Raw genomic sequence first — 22,320 nt, forward strand, 5'->3', positions numbered from 1 at the left:
CTCAGTTGGGCTAGCTGCCCAGTGCAGAGTGGTGGGACTCTGACCGTTCAACACAGGTGGGCTAGCTGCCCAGTGCAGAGTGGTGGGACTCTGACCGTTCAACACAGGTGGGCTAGCTGCCCAGTGCAGAGTGGTGGGACTCTGACCGTTCAACTCAGGTGGGCTAGCTGCCCAGTGCAGAGTGGTGGGACTCTGACCGTTCAACACAGGTGGGCTAGCTGCCCAGTGCAGAGTGGTGGGACTCTGACCGTTCAACTCAGGTGGGCTAGCTGCCCAGTGCAGAGTGGTGGGACTCTGATAGTTCAACTCAGGTGGGCTAGCTGCCCAGTGCAGAGTGGTGGGACTCTGACCGTTCAACTCAGGTGGGCTAGCTGCCCAGTGCAGAGTGGTGGGACTCTGACCGTTCAACACAGGTGGGCTAGCTGCCCAGTGCAGAATGGTGGGACTCTGACCGTTCAACACAGGTGGGCTAGCTGCCCAGTGCAGAGTGGTGGGACTCTGACCGTTCAACTCAGGTGGGCTAGCTGCCCAGTGCAGAGTGGTGGGACTCTGACCGTTCAACTCAGGTGGGCTAGGTGCCCAGTGCAGAGTGGTGGGACTCTGACCGTTCAACTCAGGTGGGCTAGCTGCCCAGTGCAGAGTGGTGGGACTCTGACCGTTCAACTCAGGTGGGCTAGCTGCCCAGTGCAGAGTGGTGGGACTCTGACCGTTCAACTCAGGTGGGCTAGCTGCCCAGTGCAGAGTGGTGGGACTCTGACCGTTCAACTCAGGTGGGCTAGCTGCCCAGTGCAGAGTGGTGGGACTCTGACCGTTCAACTCAGGTGGGCTAGCTGCCCAGTGCAGAGTGGTGGGACTCTGACCGTTCAACTCAGGTGGGCTAGCTGCCCAGTGCAGAGTGGTGGGACTCTGACCGTTCAACTCAGGTGGGCTAGCTGCCCAGTGCAGAGTGGTGGGACTCTGACCGTTCAACTCAGGTTGGCTAGCTGCCCAGTGCAGAGTGGTGGGACTCTGACCGTTCAACTCAGGTGGGCTAGCTGCCCAGTGCAGAGTGGTGGGACTCTGACCGTTCAACTCAGGTTGGCTAGCTGCCCAGTGCAGAGTGGTGGGACTCTGACCGTTCAACTCAGGTGGGCTAGCTGCCCAGTGCAGAGTGGTGGGACTCTGACCGTTCAACTCAGGTTGGCTAGCTGCCCAGTGCAGAGTGGTGGGACTCTGACCGTTCAACTCAGGTTGGCTAGCTGCCCAGTGCAGAGTGGTGGGACTCTGACCGTTCAACTCAGGTTGGCTAGCTGCCCAGTGCAGAGTGGTGGGACTCTGACCGTTCAACTCAGGTTGGCTAGCTGCCCAGTGCAGAGTGGTGGGACTCTGACCGTTCAACTCAGGTTGGCTAGCTGCCCAGTGCAGAGTGGTGGGACTCTGACCGTTCAACTCAGGTTGGCTAGCTGCCCAGTGCAGAGTGGTGGGACTCTGACCGTTCAACTCAGGTTGGCTAGCTGCCCAGTGCAGAGTGGTGGGACTCTGACCGTTCAACTCAGGTGGGCTAGCTGCCCAGTGCAGAGTGGTGGGACTCTGACCGTTCAACTCAGGTGGGCTAGCTGCCCAGTGCAGAGTGGTGGGACTCTGACCGTTCAACTCAGGTGGGCTAGCTGCCCAGTGCAGAGTGGTGGGACTCTGACCGTTCAACTCAGGTGGGCTAGCTGCCCAGTGCAGAGTGGTGGGACTCTGACCGTTCAACTCAGGTGGGCTAGCTGCCCAGTGCAGAGTGGTGGGACTCTGACCGTTCAACTCAGGTGGGCAGCTGCCCAGTGCAGAGTGGTGGGACTCTGACCGTTCAACTCAGGTGGGCTAGCTGCCCAGTGCAGAGTGGTGGGACTCTGACCGTTCAACTCAGGTTGGCTAGCTGCCCAGTGCAGAGTGGTGGGACTCTGACCGTTCAACTCAACTGCCCAGTGGTGGTGGGACTCTGACCGTTCAACTCAGGTGGGCTAGCTGCCCAGTGCAGAGTGGTGGGACTCTGACCGTTCAACTCAGGTTGGCTAGCTGCCCAGTGCAGAGTGGTGGGACTCTGACCGTTCAACTCAGGTTGGCTAGCTGCCCAGTGCAGAGTGGTGGGACTCTGACCGTTCAACTCAGGTTGGCTAGCTGCCCAGTGCAGAGTGGTGGGACTCTGACCGTTCAACTCAGGTTGGCTAGCTGCCCAGTGCAGAGTGGTGGGACTCTGACCGTTCAACTCAGGTTGGCTAGCTGCCCAGTGCAGAGTGGTGGGACTCTGACCGTTCAACACAGGTTGGCTAGCTGCCCAGTGCAGAGTGGTGGGACTCTGACCGTTCAACTCAGGTTGGCTAGCTGCCCAGTGCAGAGTGGTGGGACTCTGACCGTTCAACTCAGGTTGGCTAGCTGCCCAGTGCAGAGTGGTGGGACTCTGACCGTTCAACACAGGTTGGCTAGCTGCCCAGTGCAGAGTGGTGGGACTCTGGTTCAACACAGGTTGGCTAGCTGCCCAGTGCAGAGTGGTGGGACTCTGACCGTTCAACTCAGGTTGGCTAGCTGCCCAGTGCAGAGTGGTGGGACTCTGACCGTTCAACTCAGGTGGGCTAGCTGCCCAGTGCAGAGTGGTGGGACTCTGACCGTTCAACTCAGGTTGGCTAGCTGCCCAGTGCAGAGTGGTGGGACTCTGACCGTTCAACTCAGGTGGGCTAGCTGCCCAGTGCAGAGTGGTGGGACTCTGACCGTTCAACACAGGTGGGCTAGCTGCCCAGTGCAGAGTGGTGGGACTCTGACCGTTCAACTCAGGTGGGCTAGCTGCCCAGTGCAGAGTGGTGGGACTCTGACCGTTCAACTCAGGTGGGCTAGGTGCCCAGTGCAGAGTGGTGGGACTCTGACCGTTCAACTCAGGTGGGCTAGCTGCCCAGTGCAGAGTGGTGGGACTCTGACCGTTCAACTCAGGTGGGCTAGCTGCCCAGTGCAGAGTGGTGGGACTCTGACCGTTCAACTCAGGTGGGCTAGCTGCCCAGTGCAGAGTGGTGGGACTCTGACCGTTCAACTCAGGTGGGCTAGCTGCCCAGTGCAGAGTGGTGGGACTCTGACCGTTCAACTCAGGTGGGCTAGCTGCCCAGTGCAGAGTGGTGGGACTCTGACCGTTCAACTCAGGTGGGCTAGCTGCCCAGTGCAGAGTGGTGGGACTCTGACCGTTCAACTCAGGTGGGCTAGCTGCCCAGTGCAGAGTGGTGGGACTCTGACCGTTCAACTCAGGTTGGCTAGCTGCCCAGTGCAGAGTGGTGGGACTCTGACCGTTCAACTCAGGTGGGCTAGCTGCCCAGTGCAGAGTGGTGGGACTCTGACCGTTCAACTCAGGTTGGCTAGCTGCCCAGTGCAGAGTGGTGGGACTCTGACCGTTCAACTCAGGTGGGCTAGCTGCCCAGTGCAGAGTGGTGGGACTCTGACCGTTCAACTCAGGTTGGCTAGCTGCCCAGTGCAGAGTGGTGGGACTCTGACCGTTCAACTCAGGTTGGCTAGCTGCCCAGTGCAGAGTGGTGGGACTCTGACCGTTCAACTCAGGTTGGCTAGCTGCCCAGTGCAGAGTGGTGGGACTCTGACCGTTCAACTCAGGTTGGCTAGCTGCCCAGTGCAGAGTGGTGGGACTCTGACCGTTCAACTCAGGTTGGCTAGCTGCCCAGTGCAGAGTGGTGGGACTCTGACCGTTCAACTCAGGTTGGCTAGCTGCCCAGTGCAGAGTGGTGGGACTCTGACCGTTCAACTCAGGTTGGCTAGCTGCCCAGTGCAGAGTGGTGGGACTCTGACCGTTCAACTCAGGTGGGCTAGCTGCCCAGTGCAGAGTGGTGGGACTCTGACCGTTCAACTCAGGTGGGCTAGCTGCCCAGTGCAGAGTGGTGGGACTCTGACCGTTCAACTCAGGTGGGCTAGCTGCCCAGTGCAGAGTGGTGGGACTCTGACCGTTCAACTCAGGTGGGCTAGCTGCCCAGTGCAGAGTGGTGGGACTCTGACCGTTCAACTCAGGTGGGCTAGCTGCCCAGTGCAGAGTGGTGGGACTCTGACCGTTCAACTCAGGTGGGCTAGCTGCCCAGTGCAGAGTGGTGGGACTCTGACCGTTCAACTCAGGTGGGCTAGCTGCCCAGTGCAGAGTGGTGGGACTCTGACCGTTCAACTCAGGTTGGCTAGCTGCCCAGTGCAGAGTGGTGGGACTCTGACCGTTCAACTCAGGTGGGCTAGCTGCCCAGTGCAGAGTGGTGGGACTCTGACCGTTCAACTCAGGTGGGCTAGCTGCCCAGTGCAGAGTGGTGGGACTCTGACCGTTCAACTCAGGTTGGCTAGCTGCCCAGTGCAGAGTGGTGGGACTCTGACCGTTCAACTCAGGTTGGCTAGCTGCCCAGTGCAGAGTGGTGGGACTCTGACCGTTCAACTCAGGTTGGCTAGCTGCCCAGTGCAGAGTGGTGGGACTCTGACCGTTCAACTCAGGTTGGCTAGCTGCCCAGTGCAGAGTGGTGGGACTCTGACCGTTCAACTCAGGTTGGCTAGCTGCCCAGTGCAGAGTGGTGGGACTCTGACCGTTCAACCAGGTTGGCTAGCTGCCCAGTGCAGAGTGGTGGGACTCTGACCGTTCAACTCAGGTTGGCTAGCTGCCCAGTGCAGAGTGGTGGGACTCTGACCGTTCAACTCAGGTTGGCTAGCTGCCCAGTGCAGAGTGGTGGGACTCTGACCGTTCAACACAGGTTGGCTAGCTGCCCAGTGCAGAGTGGTGGGACTCTGACGTTCAACACAGGTTGGCTAGCTGCCCAGTGCAGAGTGGTGGGACTCTGACCGTTCAACTCAGGTTGGCTAGCTGCCCAGTGCAGAGTGGTGGGACTCTGACCGTTCAACTCAGGTGGGCTAGCTGCCCAGTGCAGAGTGGTGGGACTCTGACCGTTCAACTCAGGTGGGCTAGCTGCCCAGTGCAGAGTGGTGGGACTCTGACCGTTCAACTCAGGTGGGCTAGCTGCCCAGTGCAGAGTGGTGGGACTCTGACCGTTCAACTCAGGTGGGCTAGCTGCCCAGTGCAGAGTGGTGGGACTCTGACCGTTCAACTCAGGTGGGCTAGCTGCCCAGTGCAGAGTGGTGGGACTCTGACCGTTCAACTCAGGTGGGCTAGCTGCCCAGTGCAGAGTGGTGGGACTCTGACCGTTCAACTCAGGTTGGCTAGCTGCCCAGTGCAGAGTGGTGGGACTCTGACCGTTCAACTCAGGTGGGCTAGCTGCCCAGTGCAGAGTGGTGGGACTCTGACCGTTCAACTCAGGTGGGCTAGCTGCCCAGTGCAGAGTGGTGGGACTCTGACCGTTCAACTCAGGTTGGCTAGCTGCCCAGTGCAGAGTGGTGGGACTCTGACCGTTCAACTCAGGTTGGCTAGCTGCCCAGTGCAGAGTGGTGGGACTCTGACCGTTCAACTCAGGTTGGCTAGCTGCCCAGTGCAGAGTGGTGGGACTCTGACCGTTCAACTCAGGTTGGCTAGCTGCCCAGTGCAGAGTGGTGGGACTCTGACCGTTCAACTCAGGTTGGCTAGCTGCCCAGTGCAGAGTGGTGGGACTCTGACCGTTCAACACAGGTTGGCTAGCTGCCCAGTGCAGAGTGGTGGGACTCTGACCGTTCAACTCAGGTTGGCTAGCTGCCCAGTGCAGAGTGGTGGGACTCTGACCGTTCAACTCAGGTTGGCTAGCTGCCCAGTGCAGAGTGGTGGGACTCTGACCGTTCAACACAGGTTGGCTAGCTGCCCAGTGCAGAGTGGTGGGACTCTGACCGTTCAACACAGGTTGGCTAGCTGCCCAGTGCAGAGTGGTGGGACTCTGACCGTTCAACTCAGGTTGGCTAGCTGCCCAGTGCAGAGTGGTGGGACTCTGACCGTTCAACTCAGGTGGGCTAGCTGCCCAGTGCAGAGTGGTGGGACTCTGACCGTTCAACTCAGGTTGGCTAGCTGCCCAGTGCAGAGTGGTGGGACTCTGACCGTTCAACTCAGGTGGGCTAGCTGCCCAGTGCAGAGTGGTGGGACTCTGACCGTTCAACACAGGTGGGCTAGCTGCCCAGTGCAGAGTGGTGGGACTCTGACCGTTCAACTCAGGTGGGCTAGCTGCCCAGTGCAGAGTGGTGGGACTCTGACCGTTCAACTCAGGTGGGCTAGGTGCCCAGTGCAGAGTGGTGGGACTCTGACCGTTCAACTCAGGTGGGCTAGCTGCCCAGTGCAGAGTGGTGGGACTCTGACCGTTCAACTCAGGTGGGCTAGCTGCCCAGTGCAGAGTGGTGGGACTCTGACCGTTCAACTCAGGTGGGCTAGCTGCCCAGTGCAGAGTGGTGGGACTCTGACCGTTCAACTCAGGTGGCTAGCTGCCCAGTGCAGAGTGGTGGGACTCTGACCGTTCAACTCAGGTTGGCTAGCTGCCCAGTGCAGAGTGGTGGGACTCTGACCGTTCAACTCAGGTGGGCTAGCTGCCCAGTGCAGAGTGGTGGGACTCTGACCGTTCAACTCAGGTGGGCTAGCTGCCCAGTGCAGAGTGGTGGGACTCTGACCGTTCAACTCAGGTTGGCTAGCTGCCCAGTGCAGAGTGGTGGGACTCTGACCGTTCAACTCAGGTTGGCTAGCTGCCCAGTGCAGAGTGGTGGGACTCTGACCGTTCAACTCAGGTTGGCTAGCTGCCCAGTGCAGAGTGGTGGGACTCTGACCGTTCAACTCAGGTTGGCTAGCTGCCCAGTGCAGAGTGGTGGGACTCTGACCGTTCAACTCAGGTTGGCTAGCTGCCCAGTGCAGAGTGGTGGGACTCTGACCGTTCAACACAGGTTGGCTAGCTGCCCAGTGCAGAGTGGTGGGACTCTGACCGTTCAACTCAGGTTGGCTAGCTGCCCAGTGCAGAGTGGTGGGACTCTGACCGTTCAACTCAGGTGGGCTAGCTGCCCAATCCAGAGTGGTGGGACTGACATTCACGCTGGGCCCCTTCTTTTTTGCTATGGTGTGGCCTATATATCTGTCATTGAATACACCATAGAGAAGATGAGGGCTCACCGTGTATTGTGTGTGTGTGTGTCTGTGTGTGTTTGTGGTCGGACAGTGTTTAGCTAGATAATAATGGACTAGTGATTGACACAAATACGAAGGATAAATAGTCATTATGACATCACCAGTAATGAATTTATGACCTTATGTAAGCTACTTTAGGACATACTGCATGCTGTTTGTACATGCATACACACACACACACAAACACAGCACACACAAAAACACAACACACACGTGTACACACACACAACAACACACACACTGTACAGCCTTAGGGTAGTGGAACAATACAGAGGCGTTGTTGTCGTCTACAGTTTCTACTACAACACATTATTAGATATTGTGAGTGTGTATGTTTGTGTCCATGTGTGTGTGTGTAAAAGCGTTTATCCTGGGCCCGACCTCTTGGACTGAGGTCCGATGGTGAAGGGATCTAGTACTAATCCCTTAATATCACTACACCCCACTGAGATACTGCCACCGTTACCATGACTACACTAAGGCGGGATGTGTTGTATGGCAGAGGGTATTGCATGGCAGAGGGTGTTGCATATAGAGCATTCCCCAGTGAAACCTAGACTACTCCTATCTGAGTTCCGTCCTGTGAGGCGAGAGATGTTTGGAGCAGGAAGGTATTTTAGGCTGTCGATGCTAATTTAACGTTTGTCCATTTCTATGTGCTAATGTAAGGTTAACTGCTGACTCAGTGTTGTTGGACATATTCCCATTTATTGTCTCGGAGATCCTTTTAAGGTTATTACCAGATTGATTCAGGCAGTGGATATTACAGGGCTGTCTTAGTTCAGCTTGGTTACAGTGAGGCCGCAGGGTTACATTTAATATTGTTAGCGTCGATGGACATTATCCCTGTGTGGGTGGTTTTAAACCCTGTGTACTAATGCTGTGTGTGTGTGTGTGTGTGTATATAAATATATATATAGTAAGCCTGTGCAGCAGTATTTCTGTCCACTGATGGGTGTGTATCTGTCTAAGTGCTGTCACAGTGGTATCATGGTATCAGGTAGCCCTGCCTGGCTGGCTGTCCCCAATGTGTACTCATGTATATGTTTGCAATTTAGTTAAGCAAGCCAATAGTGACGTACTTGCCAGAGATGAATTGAGACAGGTAATTGTGGCTACGTCCCAAATGGCTCCCACAGGGCTCTAGTCAACAGTAGTGCAGTATATAGTGAATAGGGTGCCATTTGGGATGCAGCCTGCACAGCACAATAATAGCCTGGGTATCCATTACCTGTCTGTTGTTAGCCATGCAGGCTATTATTATGAGAGAGAGAGATATATATAGGCACAACAACAAGGGGTATAAAACATGTATGAGCATTTATAAACGGTTATAACCATGTATGCAGGTAGCCTAGCGGTTGGGCCAGTAACCGAAAGGTCACTGGTTTGAATCCTGAGCCGACTTGGTGTAAAATCTGTCGGTGTGGCCTTGAGCAAGGCACCTAACCCTAATTGCTCTTGTAAGTCTCTCTCACAATATGTACTGTAATAGTTTTTACCCTGCTGTGCAACGTCCTCAGCTCGGCAACAAAACCAATAACAACAGAGGTGGGCGGCTATTGGCGCAGATTCCATCTTTAATGTGTAACGGCGTTCTTCGTTTGTTGAAAGAGAGTTGGACCTGAAAGAGAGTTGGAAATGCAGCGTGGTTGTTACTCATGATCTTTAATGAAGGATCGCGATACATCAACATAACTTATACAAATACAAAAACAACAAAACGGAACGTGAAACCTAATTACAGCCTATCTGGTGAAACTACACAGAGACAGGAACAATCACCCACGAAACACAAAGCGAAACCCAGGCTACCTAAATACGGTTCCCAATCAGAGACAACGAGAATCACCTGACTCTGATTGAGAACCGCCTCAGGCAGCCAAGCCCATACAACACCCCTACTCAGCCGCAATCCCAATAACCAGAAAACCCCAATACGAAATACAACAAAACAAACCCCTGTCACACCCTGGCCTGACCAAACAATCAACGAAAACACAAAACACTAAGACCAAGGCGTGACATAACGCATGTTACTAGAAGGCTCATAATATGTTTTGTCTATCTGCTGGACTCAGAACATTTCAGCTGACTCAAAATGGCTGTTAGTCATTACTAGACATTATAAGGTGGTCCTACATGATACATGATTATGATAAGTCATTATTCATACCTACAGACTTTTAGTAAAGTTACCCAAATCTGTTTTCCCGGGTTGTAGTTGAGTTGGTTCAGGGCCTGTTATTCCCACTGGAGATGTTTGTGTGTGTGTTTGTGTGTTTTTGGTTTTATTATCCTTGTGGGGACAGATTTGGCCTATCAGGACAAACTAGGAAAATTAGGACAAGTGGAAACATTTCTCCCATCCCCACAAGGAAAAAGGCTTAGGGGTTAGGATTGGGTTAGTTTTTTTTAAATGATGGAAATCAATTGTTTGGTCCCCACAAGGATAGTAAAAAAAACGTGTGTGTGTGTATGTGTGTGTGTGTATGTGTATGTGTATGTGTATGCCACATACGCGTGTGGAGATGTAACATCAACATGGGACATCGTCAGCTGCCTAGAAATTGCTGATCCAAGACGCAATGAAATGTATCCGTGTCAGGTTATATAATGTAGGCAGGCAGGCAGGCGAGTGCACGCACGCACACACGCACACACACACACATGCATACACACACACACTTATACACAGACATACTGTAGCTGATATAGACTAACAGTACAGAGTTCACACAACACTGACTACCAAACACTCACACACCAATGTAAAAATGAGTGTCCCTTTAATTTGAACTCATTATTAAAATGTCATATTGGTCCTACAGTATGTACTGCTCTAGTAGAACGTGAGCACAACAGTGTGTACGATTTGAGGAGGCTCAATTGAATCCTGGCAGGTAATCTGTTCAAACAGATGAGTTTGAAGTTATATTTGGCTACAGATTAGTGAGTTCCCCACTGCTCAGAGAAATCCTACAGCCAACTATTTTTGACAATCACATGATTATTAGTGCAGTACTCTGGTCAGGAAGCCCAGGGTTGCAGTAAATACAGTACTGTATATACAATCCTTTCACTATAACTGTGGTGCACAGCTTGTCCCTCAATGCATAGACATATATAGACCTGATGTAGCTACTCAAACAAACTCTCTCCTCCACGCAACGACCAGATTCCTGCTCTGCTCCCTATCACAACGTGGCAGAGTGAGCCAGGCTGTATCCCAAATAGCACCCTAGCCTGGGTCTTGGTCAAAAGTAGTGCACTATATAGGGAAAAGGGAGCCATTCGGAATTCACTCTCAGAGTGGAAAGGGAAGTTATCAGCGCTCTCTCTCTCTCTCTCTCTCTCTCTCTCTCTCTCTCTCTCTCTCTCTCTCTCTCTCTCTCTCTCTCTCTCATCCCTTACCCATAATCCTCTTGGAGTGAGAAAAGTGTTAAGTAGCAGCACACACACACACACACACACGCACGCACGCACGCACGCACGCACGCACGCACACACACACACACACACACACACACACACACACACACACACACACACACACACACACACACACACACACACACACACACACACACACACACACACACACACACACACACACACACACACACACACACACACACACACACACACACACACACACACACACACACACACACTCCCCTCACAAGAAGAAAGGTGTAATGAACAGGTGTCTCTGGACTTAATCTGCTGCATGTCTTTAAATGAGCTGCCATTTTTAGAACAGCTCTTCTTCTTCCTGTTCCTGTCAGACTCATGCAGGTAGAGAGAGGTGGTTCTGCTCTGGTCACAGTACTCACTGTAGCCCCAGTGCCAGTCTGTTTCTATCAGGCTTGACAATGACAAATGGCATTGACAGGAGCACAAACAGATCTGGGTCTGTATCGGTTTAAAAACTGCAACTGCTAAAAATGAAAAAAAGTATATTTGTGTTATTCTCAAAACTTTTGGCCACGACTGTACATTGACTTGTGCTCCTGGCAGTCATAAGCATTAAGTGTTAATTGTCTGTATATGGTATCTTCCTACTGAGCCTCAGGATGATCTCTTCATCCAATTATTTGGAAGCCTTTGGAAGACTTAGACAGACTGAGTGGTTAGGGCTGGTCATGACACTACTATACAGAAACAGCATCTCAAATGGCACCCTATACTGTAGTATAGGCACTGATTTTGACCAGGGCCCATATGGAATAGGGTGCTCTTTGGGACGTAGCATGAGACTCCAGTTGGAAGCCATGTTGAGCGTGTTCCAGTTACTACTACACTGTTGGTGAAGGGAAAAGTCATGCTGGCCCTTAGGACCACTGTATCTGATCGTATCCCACAGTCCTCTCTGCTACGCCACCCTCTGCTCCGCTCCGCACCGACTTCCGAAAGGAAGACTGGGCTTCTTAGAATTAACACATGCTAGATTGATGGGTTGGGGCACCCCAGACATATTTAGGCAGGGGAAGGAGGTCGGCATAGGGAGGAGAGGCGAGACAGGGAACAAAGGGAGCCACTGGAGGGCGGCATACGAGGGAGGTGTAGGGAGGCAGGGGAGGGAGGGAGGCGGATGTGAGGGTGGAAAGTAGGCAGACAGAGTAATTGGGGAGCATTTATTCCCTGGGTGGAGTCATTGTGGAGAAGCTCAGTGCAATGTAACAGAGAAAGCTGTGTCTGCTCAGTATAATGTAACGTATGAAGTAAAGGGTTTTCTCCTCTCAACGTGTCTTCTCTGAAATCCCACAGGGAAACGTAAGAGTTGGAGTGTGGATGAGTTGTTTAGGTTTCTCTTAACAGTGTAACTATCTCTGTTACATTTGATTCATTTAGCCGACCGTCTTATCCAGAACCACTTACAGGAGCAATTAGGATTAAGTGCCTTGCTCAAGGGCACATCGCCAGATGTTTCAATTGGTTGGCTCAGGTATTCAAACAGGGAAACCTTTCGGATACTGGCCCAACACTCTTAACAGCTAGGCTACCTGACGCCCCTGTTACATGATGCCATCAAGGCTTCCATCCGTGGGACTGGCGTGTATGTGTTGTCATGCTGTCTGTTGTGTGAAAAGCAGGTAGAGATGGATGCAACTGACAGATGGACACCATGTACTCTGCGTCATGTATCCATGCCAACCATAACACAACGATCATCTCAAAGGAAGTTATTACTGTCACGTAACGTCAGTGTAAAATATGTCAAATAGGTATTTACTCCTGAAACCTTGCATCAACAGTGTGTTTGTTTTCTCAGCTATAAATCAAATGTGTTCAGAACAAAATGTTACAAATAGTTTCTATTTGTATAGACTACTAGATATTTTTGGTGTCCTTAACACTTGGATGTCAGTAAGTGATCACACACTCCTGTAAATTGACTCATGACTGTAATGTATCTCTTCGAGCTACGTCACGTCAGCCTGTGACTGACAGAGAGGATAGGCAGACTGTGGTTCCATGTCTCATGACTGTGTAATGTATCTCCTCTAGCTACGTCACGTCAGCCTGTGACTGACAGAGAGGATAGGCAGACTGTGGTTCCATGTCTCATGACTGTGTAATGTATCTCTTCGAGCTACGTCACGTCAGCCTGTGACTGACAGAGAGGATAGGCAGACTGTGGTTCCATGTCTCATGACTGTGTAATGTATCTCTTCTAGCTACGTCACGTCAGCCTGTGACTGACAGAGAGGATAGGCAGACTGTGGTTCCATGTCTCATGACTGTGTAATGTATCTCTTCTAGCTACGCCACGTCAGCCTGTGACTGACAGAGAGGATAGGCAGACTGTGGTTCCATGTCTCATGACTGTGTAATGTATCTCTTCTACCTACGCCACGTCAGCCTGTGATTGACAGAGAGGATAGGCAGACTGTGGTTCTATGTCTCATGACTGTGTAATGTATCTCTTCTAGCTACGTCACGTCAGCCTGTGACTGACAGAGAGGATAGGCAGACTGTGGTTCCATGTCTCATGACTGTGTATTGTATCTCCTCTAGCTACGTCACGTCAGCCTGTAACAGAGAGGATAGGCAGACTGTGGTTCTATGTCTCATGACTGTGTAATGTATCTCTTCTAGCTACGTCATGTCAGCCTGTGACTGACAGAGAGGATAGGCAGACTGTGGTTCTATTTATTCAGCCCATCAGAAACAATTAGAACGGTTTTGGCTGCTGTTGGACCTGCCTGCCCAGGCACCTATGCCATGTGGGAAACCGTATCTGCGTCCCAAATGGAACCCTGTGGGCCCTGGTCAAACATAGTGCACTATATAGGGAATAGGGCCCTGGTCAAACATAGTGCACTATATAGGGAATAGGGCACTGGTCAAACATAGTGCACTATATAGGGAATAGGGCCCTGGTCAAACATAGTGCACTATATAGGGAATAGGGCCCTGGTCAAACATAGTGCACTATATAGGGAATAGGGCCCTGGTCAAACATAGTGCACTATATAGGGAATAGGGCCCTGGTCAAACATAGTGCACTATATAGGGAATAGGGCCCTGGTCAAACATAGTGCACTATATAGGGAATAGGGCCCTGGTCAAACATAGTGCACTATATAGGGAATAGGGCCCTGGTCAAACATAGTGCACTATATAGGGAATAGGGTTCCATTTGGGGTGCAGCACTTGTTCTCCGGACCGGCTGCATGGGAAGAATGTGATGAATCAGGGCTCGTTGTATAGATGTCACATCGATGTGGTTCTCCTACTCTGACCTGACTTAGGAGCAGGCAGGTTATTGAGCAGGAGAGGGAGAGAGAGAAGGAGAAAGGGGCGAGAAGAAGAGAGGGGGAGGGTAAGAGAGAGCTGGAGGGAGCGAGAGAAGGACAAAATGTGGGGAGAAGTAGAAAGAGGGAGGGAGGGAGGGAGAAAGAGAGTGAGTGAGACCGGCATTACTTAACCTGAGTTAGTCCCCTGAACTGATGCAAAGGCTTTGGCTCAGCAGTCTAACTCAGCATTGTGGTGTGCAGGAAGATATCTGGGTTTGAACCCAGTCAGTCATATAGGGTGGGTCTCAAAACATATCCTATTCCCTAAGGGCCCTCGTCAAAAGTAGTGGACTATATAGGGAATAGGGTGTCATTTGGGAAAGGCACGTGAAGTATGAATAAAAGAGCAGAGAGAGTTGGTCCTGTCCAGCTACAGAAGGTGTGAAGTAGGAGCAGGTGGTCATGGTAACGTCCTGTGGTGTGAACAGAGGGCCTGGCCCAAAGCTCACAGACCCTTCATCCTTCGGTTCCATGATGCAAGACTGGTCCACGTCATAACTTAGAGCTGCACAACCTATAGAGGGTTGACACGTCATAACATAGAGCTGCACAACCTATAGAGGGTTGACACCATGCCATAGAGATGCACAATCTAGAGTGGGTTGACACCATGCCATAGAGCTTACCATCTAGCGAGGGTTGACACCATGCCATAGAGCTTACAATCTAGAGAGGGTTGACACCATGCCATAGAGATGCACAATCTAGAGTGGATTGACACCATGCCATAGAGCTTACCATCTAGCGAGGGTTGACACCATGCCATAGAGCTTACAATCTAGAGAGGGTTGACACCATGCCATAGAGATGCACAATCTAGAGTGGATTGACACCATGCCATAGAGCTTACCATCTAGCGAGGGTTGACACCATGCCATAGAGATGCACAATCTAGAGTGGGTTGACACCATGCCATAGAGCTTACCATCTAGCGAGGGTTGACACCATGCCATAGAGCTTACAATCTAGAGAGGGTTGACACCATGCCATAGATCTTAAAATCTAGAGGGTTGACATCTTGCCATAGAGCTTAAAATCTAGAGAAGATTAACACCATGTAATAGAGTTTAAATTCTACAAAGGGTTGACACTGTGCTATAGAGCTGCACAATCTAGAGAGGGTTGACACCATGCCATATAGCTTAAAATCGAGAGAGAATTGATACTGTGCCATAGAGCTGCACAATCTAGAGAGGTTTGAGACTGTGCACAATCTAGAGAGGGTTTACACGGTGCCGTAGAGCTGCATACCTAAAGAGCTGCACAGGGTCGCAGTAGTATTAGCATTTATTTTTTCCTTGCAGTCAAAGACTGAATTGTATCTAAATGTACTGTATTTACACACTGGATCAGTCCAGATTTCATACATAACTGAAATCAGGGTTATTAATCATTTTCTTCCTGGTGGATGTGAGTCACCACTACACTGACAATGTTCATGTTCTGGTGTGCGTCCCAAATTGCTCACTATTCCCTATATAGAATAGGGTGCCATTTGGGATCCACACAATGTTGTGGTGTGTCTGCAGGTGAGGTGAGCTAGGTCTGTCAGTCTGGCCTCGTGTGGGAAGCTGGCTGATTCAGGGAGCAACATTCATTACATCTAGGAGTTCTTCCCTAAACACTAAACTCTCAGTGACAGGCCGTTGTGTAATTGTCCTGCTGTCTGTCTGCGCGGCAGGAGCTACGTCAACTCCACTCTCTCTCAAGGAGCCACTCTCACGTTCTCAGATAGGGCTGAGGCTGGGGTACAGTATTGTGGCTACATAGTACTAGAGCTGGGGTATAGTACTGGAGTTGGGGTATAGTACTGGGGCTGGGGTATAGTACTGGAGTTGGGGTATAGTTCTGGGGCTGACATATAGTCCTGGGGCTGGCATATAGTACTGGGTTATTGCACTGGTGCTGGGGTATAGGGCTGGGTTTTGGGTATAGTACTGGGGCTGGGGCTGGGGTATAGTACTGGGGTTGGAGTATAGGGCTGGGTTTGGGGTATAGTACTGGGGCTGGGGTATAGTACTGGGGTATAGTACTGGGGTTGGGGTATAGTACTGGGGCTGGGGTATAGTACTGGGGCTGGGGTATAGTACTGGGGTTGGGGTATAGTACTGGGGCTGGGGTATAGTACTGGGGTTGGGGTATTGTGCTGGGGTTGGGGTATAGTACTGGGGTTGGGGTATAGTACTGGGGTTGGGGTATAGTACTGGGGTTGGCGTATAGTACTGGGGTTGGCGTATAGTACTGGGGTTGGGGTATAGTACTGGGGTTGGCGTATAGTACTGGGGTAGGGGTATAGTGCTGGGGCTGGCGTATAGTGCTGGGGTTGGGGTATAGTACTGGGGTTGGGGTATAGTACTGGGGCTGGCATATAGTCCTGGGGCTGGCATATAGTACTGGGTTATTGCACTGGTGCTGGGGTATAGGGCTGTGTTTGGGGTATAGTACTGGGGCTGGGGTATAGTACTGGGGTTGGAGTATAGGGCTGGGTTTGGGGTATAGTACTGGGGCTGGGGTATAGTACCGGGGTTGGGGTATAGTACTGGGGCTGGCATATAGTACTGGGTTATTGCACTGGTGGTAGGGTATAGGGCTGGGTTTGGGGTGTAGTACTGGGGCTGGGCTATAGTACTGGGGTTGGGGTATAGGGCTGGTGCATAGTTCTGGGGTTGGGGTATACGGCTGGCATATAGTACTGTGGTATAGTACTGGCGTTGGGTTATAGGGCTGGGGTTGGGGTATAGGGCTGGGACTGGTGTATAGTACTGAGGTTGGGGTATTGTGCTGGGGCTGGCGTATAGTACTGGGGCTGGTGTATAGTACTGGGGTTGGGGTATTGTGCTGGGGTTGGGGTATAGGGCTGGGGTTGGGGTATAGGGCTGGCATATAGTACTGCGGTATAGTACTGGGGTTGGGTTATAGGGCTGGCGTATAGTACTGGGTCTGGGGTATAGTACTGGGTCTGGGGTATAGTACTGGGGCTGGGGTATAGTACACAGCTGGCATATAGTACTGTGGTATAGTACTGGGGTTGGGTTATAGGGCTGGGGTTGGGGTATAGGGCTGGGACTGGTGTATAGTACTGAGGTTGGGGTATTGTGCTGGGGCTGGCGTATAGTACTGGGTTTGGGGTATTGTGCTGGGGTTGGGGTATAGGGCTGGGGTTGGGGTATAGGGCTGGTGCATAGTTCTGGGGTTGGGTTATTGCACTGGTGCTGGGGTATAGGGCTGTGTTTGGGGTATAGTACTGGGGCTGGGGTATAGTACTGGGGTTGGAGTATAGGGCTGGGTTTGGGGTATAGTACTGGGGCTGGGGTATAGTACCGGGGTTGGGGTATAGTACTGGGGCTGGCATATAGTACTGGGTTATTGCACTGGTGGTGGGGTATAGGGCTGGGTTTGGGGTGTAGTACTGGGGCTGGGTTATAGTACTGGGGTTGGAGTATAGGGCTGGGTTTGGGGTATAGTACTGGGGCTGGGGAATGGTACTGGGGTTGGGGTATCGTACTGGGGTTGGGGTATAGGGCTGGTGCATAGTTCTGGGGTTGGGGTATACGGCTGGCATATAGTACTGCGGTATAGTGCTGGGGTTGGGTTATAGGGCTGGGGTTGGGGTATAGGGCTGGGGCTGGTGTATAGTACTAAGGTTGGGGTATTGTGCTGGGGCTGGCATATAGTACTGGGGCTGGTGTATAGTACTGGGTTTGGGGTATTGTGCTGTGGTTGGGGTATAGGGCTGGGGTTGGGGTATAGGGCTTGCATATAGTACTGGGTCTGGGGTATAGTACTGGAGCTGGGGTGTAGTACTGGGGTTGGTGTATAGTACTGGGGTTGGGGTATAGTACTGGGGCTGGCGTATAGTGCTGGGGTATAGTACTGGGTCTGGGGTATAGTGCTGGGGTTGGGGTATAGTACTGGGGCTGGCATATAGTCCTGGGGCTGGCATATAGTACTGGGTTATTGCACTGGTGCTGGGGTATAGGGCCGGGTTTGGGGTATAGTACTGGGGCTGGGGTATAGTACTGGGGTTGGAGTATAGGGCTGGGTTTGTGGTATAGTACTGGGGCTGGGGTATAGTACTGGGGTTGGGGTATAGTACTGGGGCTGGGGTATAGTACTGGGGCTGGGGTATAGTGCTGGGGTTGGGGTATTGTGCTGGGGTTGGGGTATAGTGCTGGGGTTGGGGTATAGTACTGGGGTTGGCGTATAGTACTGGAGTTGGGGTATAGTACTGGGGCTGGGGTTTAGTACTGGGGCTGGGGTATAGTACTGGGGTTGGCGTATAGTACTGGGGTAGGGGTATAGTACTGGGGCTGGGGTATAGTACTGGGGTTGGGGTATAGTACTGGGGATGTGGTATAGTACAGGGGCTGGGGTATAGTACTGGGGCTGGGGTATAGTACTGGGGTTGGGGTATAGTACTAGGGTTGGGGTATAGGCCTGGGGTTGGGGTATAAGGCTGGCGTATAGTACTGGGGTATAGTACTGGGGTATAGTATTGGGGTTGGGGTATAGTACTGGGGTATAGTACTGGGGTTGGGGTATAGTCCTGGGTTTGAGGTATAGTCCTGGGGTAGGGGTATAGTACTGGGGTATAGTACTGGGGTTAGGGTATAGTCCTGGGGTTGAGGTATAGTACTGGGGTTGGGGTATAGGGCTGGGGTATAGTACTGGGGTTGGGGTCTAGGGCTGCGGTTGTGGTATAGTACTGGGGTTGAGTTATAGTACTGGAGTTGGGGTATAGGGCTGGGTTATAGTACTGTGGTTGGGGTATAGTAGTGGGGTTGGGGTATAGTACTGGGTTTGGGGTATAGTACTGGGGTTGGGGTGTAGTACTGGGGTATAGTTCTGGGGTTGGGGTATAGTACTGGGGTTGGTGTAAAATACTGAGGTATAGTACTGGGTTTGGGGTATAGTACTAGGTTTGGGGTATAGTACTGGGGTTGGGGTATAGTACTGGGGTATAGTTCTGGGGTTGGGGTATAGTACTGGGGTTGAGGTATAATACTGGGGTTGAGGTATAGTACTGGGGTTGGGGTATAATACTGAGGTATAGTACTGGGGTTGGGGTTTAGTACTGGGGTTGAGGTATAGTACTGGGGTTGGGGTATAGGGCTGGGGTATAGTACTGGGGTTGGGGTATAGGGCTGTGGTATAGTACTGGGGTTGGGGTATAGGGCTGGGGTTGGGGTTGGGGTTTAGGGCTGGGGCTGGGGTTGGGGTATAGGGCTGGGGTATAGTACTGGGGTTGGGGTATAGGGCTGTGGTATAGTACTGGGGTTGGGGTATAGGGCTGGGGTTGGGGTTTACGGCTGGGGTTGGGGTATAGGGCTGGGGTTGGGGTTTAGGGCTGGGGCTGGGGTTGGGGTATAGGGCTGGGGTTGGGGTATAGGGCTGGGGTTGGGGTTTAGGGCTGGGGCTGGGGTTGGGGTTTAGGGCTGGGGTTGGGGTTTAGGGCTGGGGTTGGGGTTTAGGGCTGGGGCTGGGGTTGGGGTATAGGGCTGGGGTTGGGGTTTAGGGCTGGGGCTGGGGAGTGGGCTGGGGCTGGGGTTTAGGGCTGGGGCTGGGGTTTAGGGCTGGGGCTGGGGAGTGGGCTGGGGCTGGGGTTTAGGGCTGGGGCTGGGGTTTAGGGCTAGGGCTGGGGAGTGGGCTGTGCCACCTATGATCTCAGAACTCCAAGTCAACAGCTATGTTGGACATGTATCATTATTGCTATTCTGTGTACATCTCTTCCCCTTTTACGCTTAGCAGAGGAAACCACACTTCTGTCCACTAGAGAGCAGTGTAACCTCAGTCAAATTCAGTCAAACCTGGAGGCTACTGCTTATAATGTGTGAAACAGAGGGTCAAAACTAGAAAATAAGATAGATATGAAGAAATACAATCTATAGACGTGATGATAGAGACAGACTGTGTGTGTGAGACTGGTCTTAGACTGTCTGTAGACATCCTGTTTGGTATACAGTCTATGCACATGAACCTGGTTGTCACCCTTTTGACTGTTGTCTATACCTTCTCATCTGACTGACCTCTTTATTGTGAGGGGTGATGTGTGGGTTACTAGTGTCATGAGGAAGAGTGGATCCAGGGATTAAACCCTGGTTTCCAGGGAAGAGGCATATTTGACTGGACCCTGAAGAATTACCACGAGACCACAGGCTTTGTACCAAAGAGGACTTTTTCTAACAAGATGTGTCTGCTACTGTAAATGTGTTAAGAAATGATTGGTGAATGGTTTGGAAGTCTGGAAGTAGTGAGACCCTCAGCTAGAGTTCCAGAGTCGTATTCAATCAATTCAGGTGTGACATGACAGCACAAACATCATGGCAGCACAATATTTTATTATTTACTTCCTGTGAATCTTATGTTTTTACTGTCATTTTAAAACGTTATGATTTTTATTGTTGTGTTTTTTTTGTCATCATCATCATCATCATCACTGATATCTTGATCATATGCCTTAAAGCTATTACAATATACAGTAATTATGTTCATCATCATCATCATCCTCACTGATATCTTGATTATACTGTATGCTTTAAAGCTATTACAATATACAGTAATTATGTTCTTCATCATCATCACTGATATCTTGATCATATGCTTTAAAGCTATTACAATATTCAGTAATTATGTTCATCCTCGTCATCATCATTGTTTAATCTCTATGTATGTATTTATTAGTGTTGTTTTGTGTGTGTTCTCCATGTCTTTGTGTTGTGTATGCACTGAGCACTGAGCACTGAGCTGTCCACAATTATCTTTTTAGGGTCAAAGAAGAACAAAAGCCTCAGCCGGCACAGTAAGTAACACATTACCCAGAGTGCTCTAGGCTTTGACACTTCTTCCTGTTGGTCAATGTAGCTTCCTGTCACAGTGGGCCCCGCCCCTTCTCCCCTGATATTGGCTCGCCCTGTTGTGTCATTTGCATTCTGATTAGCTTGTAAGGGAACTTCACCTTCAGACTCCTTACTTCCTCATCCATGTGTGAACTGGATGCTTCTAGTCAGCTACCTTCCGTCCTGCATTGTGTCCAAATCTACCTCTAAACACAGCAACTATCTGATCTATATGAAAACGTTATACTACTACTATACTACCACCTTCCTAACTATTGGCTGACCATTCAATGCAATTTCCATTTCCATTTGCTGTAGCTTCTTTCCTGCTTTTATACTTCCTGTCCTCCTCTTTCTCTGTGGTTGTGGATGTGGTTGACTGTCCCTCTTTCTTGGTCTGCTGTCATCACAATGAATGTCCCTGCTAGGCTTCCATACAGTACCGCCACTCTGACTTTGTGTAAGCCTTGCTGGGTGTGTGTGCTTTAATGGGGGATTCCCTTGTCTCAGCCAGCCCAGACAATGTGTTGATTCTTCATCTTTCTGTGGTGTGGTGTACAGTCACGTTGTTTGCTTACTTATTTGAACAGGTGGTTTAGTCCCTTTAGTGGGATCACTGAGCTGGTAAATAACGTTCTGCAACCTCAGCAAAAGTCCCAAAATGAGAAGGAGCCTGAGCCTGTGTCTGAGCCTGAGACGTAAGTAAGATGTGCACTGCCTGCCCCTGAACCAGACAGTTACTGTAGTAGGCCTAAACATACAGTATGGCTGACTAGTGTGGTCTGTACAACATGTTTGACCTCTGACCTGTCAGATACTGCCAAGAGCATAGGCGGCGCATGAGTCTCAAGTTTGGGGAAGCTCATTTTCACCATAAAAATTCTCCTTTATAATTAAGCATTCCATGCATCACCACTTTTGCAGACTTATGTAAGATAGTCTGCTATTCCCAATGTGATGAGTTGATGGGATAGTCACGATTTATGCTAATAATATAACTCAATCACTGTTTGGGAAATATATGGGCTTTTATAAACACATTTCATGCAATTCTACTCCACTTTATAGGATTGGAGATGTATTTAATTGTTTTATTTAACCTTTATCTAACCAGGCGAGTCAATAAGAACAAATTCTTATTTACAACGACGGCCTGGCAAGAGGCAAAAAGCCTTCTGGCCTCGGACAAAAAAACGTTGTAAGCCAAAACGGACAACACAGACAGAAGTCACTGGCAACAGCACAAATACAACAGCAAACAAACAGTGGATGTGTGTGTGTGTGTGTGTGTGTGTGTGTGTGTGTGTGTGTGTGTGTGTGTGTGTGTGTGTGTGTGTGTGTGTGTGTGTGTGTGTGTGTGTGTGTGTGTGTGTGTGTGTGTGTAGTAAAACAAAGGTCTTCCTTATATAAGGCACGGCAAATTATTGACATGGGGTGACAATTAGAAACGATGACATGTCTCAACTACCTGTTCCTCCTCCAGGGACACCAGGTCATTGAGTTTTATGTTGTCTTGGAGGGAATTCCATGACATGGGGGCTGAGTAATGACAGGACCTTTTTCCATACTCAGTTCACATTTCCGTGACTCTTAGCCTAAAACAAGATTGAGATCTGAGCTTGTA

General features: G+C 51.0%; 1 protein-coding gene across 2 annotated transcripts in view; it reads left to right on the forward strand.

The window, feature by feature from the left end:
* The window catches only part of rims2a (regulating synaptic membrane exocytosis 2a), a 265,865-nt gene that overhangs the window by 29,281 nt on the left and 214,264 nt on the right, over window positions 1–22,320 (forward strand). Inside the window, exons 3-4 of one of the 2 annotated variants that reach the window (XM_046302555.1) lie at window positions 20,627–20,659; window positions 21,287–21,394. The exons of the other annotated variant lie outside the window; for it this stretch is intronic. Of the exons in view, the coding sequence (XP_046158511.1) occupies window positions 20,627–20,659; window positions 21,287–21,394 (141 nt within the window). The remainder of the gene's footprint in view (window positions 1–20,626; window positions 20,660–21,286; window positions 21,395–22,320) is intronic. 2 annotated transcript variants of the gene reach the window in all.

This window comes from Oncorhynchus gorbuscha, linkage group LG15 (assembly GCF_021184085.1).
Source record: "Oncorhynchus gorbuscha isolate QuinsamMale2020 ecotype Even-year linkage group LG15, OgorEven_v1.0, whole genome shotgun sequence".
NCBI lineage: Eukaryota > Metazoa > Chordata > Actinopteri > Salmoniformes > Salmonidae > Oncorhynchus > Oncorhynchus gorbuscha.